This window comes from Hakea prostrata, chromosome 7 (genome assembly GCF_041222555.1).
Source record: "Hakea prostrata isolate BN-2017 chromosome 7, UWA_Hpros_2, whole genome shotgun sequence".
NCBI classification, from domain to species: Eukaryota; Viridiplantae; Streptophyta; class Magnoliopsida; order Proteales; family Proteaceae; genus Hakea; species Hakea prostrata.
In genome coordinates, this window is record NC_142606.1 from 41,930,473 (window position 1) to 41,938,703 (window position 8,231).

At 37.7% G+C, this 8,231-nt stretch overlaps 1 protein-coding gene across 2 annotated transcripts; it reads left to right on the top strand.

Annotated features, from left to right (window-relative positions):
- Positions 1–552: 552 nt before the first annotated feature.
- On the top strand, positions 553–7,096 carry LOC149011209 (uncharacterized). Of its 2 annotated transcripts, XR_016174815.1 has the most exons (3): positions 553–1,322; positions 1,457–4,205; positions 6,900–7,096. XR_016174815.1 is itself a non-coding variant. In XM_089164434.1 (2 exons), the coding sequence occupies exons 1-2, from the start codon at positions 1,264–1,266 to the stop codon at positions 4,098–4,100; spliced, it is 2,703 nt and encodes a 900-aa protein (XP_089020560.1). In that variant the 5' UTR covers positions 553–1,263; the 3' UTR covers positions 4,101–4,613. The 2 variants fall into 2 exon arrangements, 1 of the variants encoding a protein (XP_089020560.1); XM_089164434.1 differs by lacking the exon at positions 6,900–7,096 and having other exon boundaries at positions 1,457–4,613.
- The last annotated feature ends 1,135 nt before the right edge of the window (positions 7,097–8,231 follow it).

Genomic DNA, 8,231 nt, shown 5'->3' on the forward strand with positions numbered 1-8,231 from the left:
CCAAAGACGGAAACAATGAAACAGGATCTGGGGTGTAATTCACCTCGGAAGAGTCGTCTACTGTTGGGGTGGAAAATACAAGGAATGCAACTTGGTGTCTACTATAGCCAAAGGACTAGTTCTGGGATTGAAATGGATAGAAATTCACAATCTGCGGATTGAAGGCATTATAACAAATGAGGATCAGTGGAATCAGATTAAAGAGCTTATACCAAAACCAAAAAAACCATGGCCCTTTGAAGCAATCCAAGATCTAATGTTCTTATTGCCAATTATAGAGGAGCTAAGAGTGTGCACAAATAATTACCAAGAGATTTTTAAGAGTGCTAGTTTGATAGCAGAAATAACATTAAGAGAGGAAGACCCATGGGAAGGGCAAATAATGTAATTATTGATCTATATCCGTTTTTTTATCAAAAAAAAAAAAAAGAGAAAAAAAAAAGAACACCTGATTTGTCAAACGGATTTTATTTTTCTATGTTACGACTTTACGAGAACGATGGGACGTTCCGTGCCTCCGTTATCAAACGCGCCCTTTGTTGTCAAAGAACCTAGCCCACGTCGAGCACTTTCACTTCGCCGAACCAGTCGATTATCTCTCTCCCTCTCCCTCCCAAATTGAAACTTTGAAATCGTCAAATCGTTATTTGCCTATTCCATATCAACCTCTGAACCCCGAAGAAGCCCGGCTGCCGGGAAGCTAAACTGCTCAAGCAGTTGTCACTAGTGACTTTGTGGGTATTCAAAATTATCGTGTGCCGGTAGTAGGGCTCTGCAGGGTCATGGGATTCTGTCTCGCATACCTCATTCCAGTACTCCAGTTGCTGACGACTTGTGGTAAGTCTTTCCAGAAACTCACAAAATCAGTGGGTTTTTGATGTTTGTCCATCATTTCCCATCTTTAGTTTTTTCTTTTGCTCCAACCTTCTTACTGAATTTATTAAGTAACCAAGTGAAACGTTGGTTTTGTGTTAACTTTTATTTTAATTATTTGTTAGTGTTATTCGACCTTTGTAGTGAATCTAGTTGATACCTGCTTTTGTTTTTGAGCAATAGATCTTCTGAGTACAAGTTGCGAGTTTCAGGGACCTTCTGCTGTTGTTTCTAGGGACCGTTCTTCTGAAATTAAAATGCGAAATCTAATTTCAGATTAAGAATTCAATGTATAATAGAAAGGTTTGGATTATTAAAGATCACTTTCAAATGAATTAAAGAGGTGATGAGGGGCATTCGGTTGAGAAGCAGAGTTATGTGACCTGCAAAATGGAAGAGTTAGAGATGCACTGTTTTTCCAGATTAGAAGTCTTGCGAAGGAAACCCTTGTAAGTCTTATAAACTTTTCTTTTTATTCCGGATGAAATATTCTTGTTTCACTTGATGATTTTTCTTATGGGTTTCTTTTGTTGGGTGTTACTTATTCTCTTCTTGTTTCTTCAACCTTCTGCGCTGTATTAAGAGCTCCATATGCTATGGTCCTTTCTTTTAAGCTTTCATCATATTGTCTTCCACTTCGGGTCAGCGGAAATAGCTCAGAAGGAGTTAGTGATATTTCATATCAAATTTCTAGCTTGATTGGCCAACCAAAATGGGAAGATAACAATTACTTGAAGTCATTGGTTTCTCATTTAAGTCCTGAAGTAGCTTCAAAGGTTATAGAACTTCAGCGGGCTAATGTTGAACTCGCAGTTCAGGTTTTTAAGTGGGTTTGCAAGCAATCCACTTATTGCTATGATTTGGAGAACAGGATCAGCATATTGAAATCATTAGTTTCTGCTAATTTGTTTTCTGTTGTGCAAAAGGCGATAATTACAACACTTAATGGTTGTGATAATGGAGAAGAGGAGATTGTTAAGCTAATGAGTGCTCTTGATGAAATGCGTAAGATGGGGTTTCGGCTAAGCTATCCTTGTTATAGCACACTGTTGATGACCTTAGCGAAGTTGAGTATGGGCATCCCAGCATTTTCTGTTTATTCAAGAATGTTGGTTGATGGGTTTGTTCCTGATTTTATTGTTTACAAAACCATGATCAATGCACTTTGCAAGAGTGGGTTTGTACAAGCTGCTGAAATGTTCATCTCTAAGGTTTTGAGGCTTGGGTTTGATCTTGATACTCACGTTTGTACTTCTTTAGTATTGGGAAATTGCAAGCAAAATGATCTTCCTGAAGCATTTCGAATATTTGAGCTGATGTCTAAAGATGAAGTTTGCAGTGCCAATTCTGTTACTTACTCAATACTGATATATGGTCTGTGTGAAGTAGGAATGGTTGCAGAAGCTTTTCAGTTGCAGCAAGAAATGATGAAAAAAGGCTTCGCACCGACTACTCATACCTACACCATCCTTATCAAGGCAATGTGTGATAATGGTTCAATCACTAAGGCTTTAAGTTTGCTTGATGATATGACTGGAAAAGGATGTAAACCAAACTTTCACACTTATACCATATTGATTGATATACTGTGCAGAGATGGAAAACTTGATAGAGCCACAGAGATGTTAAAAAGAATGCTACAAAATGGTGTGTTTCCTAGTGTAGTAACCTTCAATGCACTGATCAATGGCTACTGCAAAGAAGGACGAGTGGTATCTGCCTTTGAACTTCTTAATATGATGGAGAAAAGGAATTCTAAGCCTAACATCCGAACTTATAATGAGCTCATTGAAGGTTTGTGCAGAATTCATATGCCCCACAAAGCATTGTTGCTATTGACAAGGGTAATTGATAACGGGCTGATTCCCAATACAATTACCTACAACATTCTTGTTGATGGGTTCTGTAGGGAAGGTAGTCTCGATATGGCTTTTAATGTATTTAATTTGATGAACTCAATTGGCCTTGGACCCGATAGTTTTACTTTCACTTCTCTTATTAATGAGTTCTGCAAACAAGAAAAATTGGAGCTAGCAAATGGGCTTTTATGTAAAATGACAAAGAAGGGAATACATCCTGATGAAGTGACATATACTGTCCTAATTGATGGCTATTGCAAGATTGGTAAAATCACGACTGCATTTATGATTCTCAAAGAAATGGTAAAGAGGAGTTGCCCACCATCTTTTCACACATTTAATTCATTTCTTGATGCTCTCAGCAAACAAAACATGCTGCTTGAAGGACATGCAATGTTTGGGAAGATGCTGAAGTATGGTTTAGTTCCTTCAGTTGTCACTTACACCATTGTGATTCATGGGCATTGTCATGCTGGTGATATTACCTCTTCTTTCGAAGTGTTGAATATTATGAAACAGGCCAGCATTCATCCAAATGTCTATACTTATACCATTTTGATCGATGGTCTATGCCAAAATGGAAGACTGGATGAAGCCGAGATGCTTCTATTCGATATGGCTAATTCTGGAGTGTTTCCAAATCGTGTGACTTACACTGTATTAGTGAAAGCATATCTTAAGGCTGGAAGACTGGATCGTGCACTTGACATTCTAGGTTTAATGATCAAAGATGGATGGCAGCCTAATCATAATATCTATTACCCACTATTGAAAAGGTTACATTCCTCAAGCAAGGGTTTTGAGATAAATGCAGCAAGGCCTAACCCTGATTTGGATGCTGATTCATTAGTCATGGAAGACAAAGATGATGATTGGCTCTTGAATCAAGTTTTCAAGGGAGTTGACATTGCCAATGCTCTTAAACTTAGAGATAAGCTTGAGAAATGTGGTGGGCTTACTGCAGATATGTACAATTTTTTAATTATAGGCTTTTGTAAGGAAGGGAGAATTGCTGAAGCTGATACTCTTACACATGATATGCTGGAGCGGGGTCTTTTTCCTGACAAAGCTGTTTGTTCGTTTCTTATTGAGCACTACTGTAGGGAGTGCAAATTTGATTATTGCCTTAAAATCGTGAATCAAATTCTTGGTGGCGGTTACAATCCATTGTTGTCATTATGCAGCCCTTTGATTGATGGACTTCATAACCAAGGAAAGGTCCAAGAAGCACAAAAATTGATTTCTGACATCTTGAAACACAACATTGAGAATGACATTCCAGTTCCACCAAATATTGAATTTCTGTTGAAGAGAGATGAGCCCGATGGATGTCTTGAACTACTAAAAAAGATTGAGCAACTGCATTGAAATGAGAGGCCAACAATTTAGATTTTACTCTATTTGCCGCTCATAGCAGTTTTTGCCGCTGTTGGACGCAGCAGATTGGATTGATTACAAAGCTTGAATGGTGAGGTATGTTAATTTTCATCAAGTACTTCTACCTTCTAAATTTATGAGGAAGTTTGGTATACAGTGAAACATTCTCACTGAACCGTATCTTCTTTTTATACTATAATGTCCCCTTTGATGATTATTTTCATCCTGTTCACAGTACTACTAGTGTGTATGTTGATACTAATATTGAATAGTATCTTAACCTTCGAGAGTATGTTGGATTAATTATCTGGGGACTCAGTTGTAGGCTCTTTCCAGGTCAATTAAGGCAATATATAGATCCATCCTTCTATCTCTGTATCTTTCCATGAGCCTCCTCAATAAGTAGACATCTTATATTTTGTAGCTACCTGACATGAAATCATGGTGCAAAGCCAGGAAATGAAATTTCATATTTTAATGTAGCAGAATCTGAGTATACCGAGACCCCAGACATTCCACAGTGTTGGAGTTTCGTGCACTGGGTAACCCCCCTCCCCCCCAAATTTTTAGAATCTAACAGGAGAGATAGGAATCTTGAGGATGTAAGCCTCTAGGATTTGCATCTTCTGCATTTTGAAAAGTCAAAGTCAGGTTGGAGTCTGAATTTGGAACCTATTACAAACAAATTAGAGGACCATGCAGATGGTACAACATTAGCAGACCAATGAGAGGGAATTTAAGAAAAAAAGGCAAACCAGCTGCTATAGGCTTCTGCACAAGGAATAACTATACATTCAAAGGTTTATAGAGGCGCAGGATTCTCATGACTTTTATGTCCAAATTGTAATTCTTTTATTACCAAAACAGTTATTTTGCATAAAAGAAAAGGAAAATTTGAAGTACTCATTATGATGCAAACCAAGAGTAATTTAAAACAGTAGTTAGTTGGGATGGGAGTTATTGATATCCTGATACCAAAATTCTTTTTCCAATTTGGTTTCTAAGCACACTAGAATTATGGTTTTTTGCTGGATTCAAGAAAAATAGAGCCTTGGCCTCTAGAAACCCATGGACTCTGGGCTTGTCCTACTTCTATGGTTAATTAAGGATGGATGACTTCCTTGACTTTGCTTGTAATTAATATATTGAGCAAATTGCACTGACACCTCAAAATGGAGGCCTTAAAGCACTGACAGCTCACTTTATGTTTAAAAAGCACAGAGACCCCAAAATTAGATATTCATTGGATATAGTTGTCAAAATTATCACTGAAAACCTTTTAGACACTGTTTATTATAGGAATATTTTTGAAAATAAACAGTGACTTAACTGTTTTCAGTGATAATTTTGACAAATATATCCAATGAAAATCCAATTTTGGGGTCTCTGTGCTTTTTAAAAATAAAGTGGGGTGTCAGTGCTTTAAGGCCTCCATTTTGGGGTGCCAATGCAATTTGCTCTAATATCTTTGTTCATTTCTTAAATATAAATTATGGCCGATAGCAGTTTAAACCATTTGAGAGGGACTAATGATCTGATCATTTTCTTCAAATCTCATAGGCAATGCTTTAAACTGTTTTGGATTCATTGTCATGGAAAGGCTAAACAAGCAAAGCCCTGAACAGATGTCTGTGAGGACCATAAATAGGTTTTCCCCTTTTCTTGAGTCAATTGGAGAAGAGGAGACTGCTGAGTAAGGTGAATATATTCATTTTCAATATTTCAAATGAAACCAAGTCCCACATAAGATGTGCAAACTGGTAACAAGTTCTTCCAATTGCCGGTTATTGCTTATAGGCGTTTGATTTTGCTGCAATGCTGGGTGACGCCCTCCTTTTTGTGCTAGACAGGTTTTCCCTTTTCATTCTTTATAAGAAATATAAATTCTGAAATTGTACATAAGGAATGGTTTCGCACTATAGACTAATCCAAAATATTAGTTTCTTATGCATGACTGATGTCTCTAAACAGATATTGGTCAACAAAAGCTCCATCTTTCTCTGTTAACTCATTAGATAGTTGTCTTATTTATATTACCTTTTGTTCTTCCCCCTGCTGATGATAACAAATGATTTATAGTGAATTGAGAAAAAAGGAAAAGAGTAAAGAGGTAAAAAAATGTGGAGTGCTGCGGGTGGGTGACACAGGTCATGACTGGAAACTATGGATGGTCCAAGGTCATGGTTCTAGTTTGATATAAAATCCAGTTTCAAGAAGAGTGATGCAGGAATGGTCCTGGTCTTGTGAATATGGCCCAAAACCCACCACCAGCACGATGAGAAAGAATAAAATGTGAAAAATAATTCCAACACTGAAACCGAGCAAGATATTCAGTAAATTGGTTAGGACAGAAACCCTAACAAATGTGCCCACTTTGTACAACATAGTCGAAATAATTGAACTATACACAGAGCTAATAAAGTGAAACATTAGCTGATTAGTTTTAAATGTTCCCATATTCTATGTAGTGGAACTAATTGATATGCAGACCTAGGATCTGGAAAACACAATGACCTAGTTGATTTCTAAATTTCCCTCATGACACAATATTTGATCCTAGTCAATTTCATAAATATTATTTCTTGTAAACTAGTTATAGGCCAATCCAAAGAAAACTCAATGTAGGGTCTTTTCACAAAGGACATCTTGCGCCTTTTAGATTAAATATATAGCGAGAGTCACCATGAATGAGATAGAAAACATGTCTCAGATCTATTGACTGTTAGCACTTGTTTATGGCAGAATTCTTCCATCTACTTTATTATCTTAAAATAAATGCTTTATTTGCAGGTTTATCCAAGGAACATGATCCTATACCTTGAATTTTTTTTTCTTACAGAACTTCAGAATGGTTAACCTTGAGATATGTCAACCACATGAGCTTATAAATGGCATGAGTGGATCTAACCCCTGTTTCATTTTAGGTAGGTTGAGCAAGAAGTTTAAAACCCCAAAGATTGTCCTGTAGAAAAACTAGAAATTATTGGAGCCTGCAATTTATTCCTTATTTAACTTTTTGGATTACCCCAGAACCTGCAGTTTTGGGAGCTTCATGCACTTGGCTCATGCGCCTTCTTGTAATTTCACATTTTGGCTCACTTGAAAATGCAGGCTGCATGATATCATGCCTCAGTTTTGTCCCAAAATGAGACATTGGTGTAACCAGGATCATTTAAGGAAGCAACACAAATGAGAAAAAGAAAAGTTTCTTGAAATTTCGCTATGGGCTACCGGGGCGTGGGGGGGGGGGTGTTGGGGTTTGTGATACGGGCTGTAGTGAGATGAAACCAACAGTAAAAGTTGTAGTTGTTCTATGTGGAAACTCCCTTAATCTCATATGTTGATTGGTGCATTGATTTCAAAACCTGGAAGACAAATACTTACCGCTATTTCGACAAGTTGAGCTCAAAAAAACCCACAGTTTTGGGAGCTTCTTGCACCTGGTAATCCTGGTATATGCCTCTTCCTTTAAGTTCACATTTTGGCTTATACTTGAAAATTCAGGCTGCATGATATCATGCTTCAGTTTTGTCCCAAAATGAGACCTTTTTGTAACCAGGATCTTTTAAGGAACCAACTCAAATGAGAAAAAGAAAGGTTTTTTGAAATTTCATTATGGTCTACCGGGGGGTGGGGAGGGGGTTGGGGTTTGTGATACAGGCTGTAGTGAGATGAAACCAACAGTAAAAGATGCAGTTGTTCTATGTGGAAACTCCCATTAATCTCAGATGTCGATTGGTGCATTGATTTCAAAATCTGGAAGATGTATACTTCAGCTATTTCAACATGTTGAGCTCAAAAAAATTGGCAGGTTTCAAACTTGTCGAGAACATACATTTACCTTGAAATTCCAAACACGGACTGAGGTGGTTCCTTTGTGAGCACGTCTGCCTTTTCACAGAACTATCAGGATGAATAAACTTTTACCGATGTTGAGGTAGAGCCAGAAAACACTGGAACCAGCCTAGGAATGAACCAGGTAGGACATGTTCAGACCAGCATTGGGAGCAAGTTCAAACCAGGCAGCTGGTCAAAATAGAAGGTCCCCTGCTCTACAATTTTGACCAGTTGGTGTGAGCAAGGGCCTACCCTCTGTCCGAAACCCTGCACTAAGCTGAAATG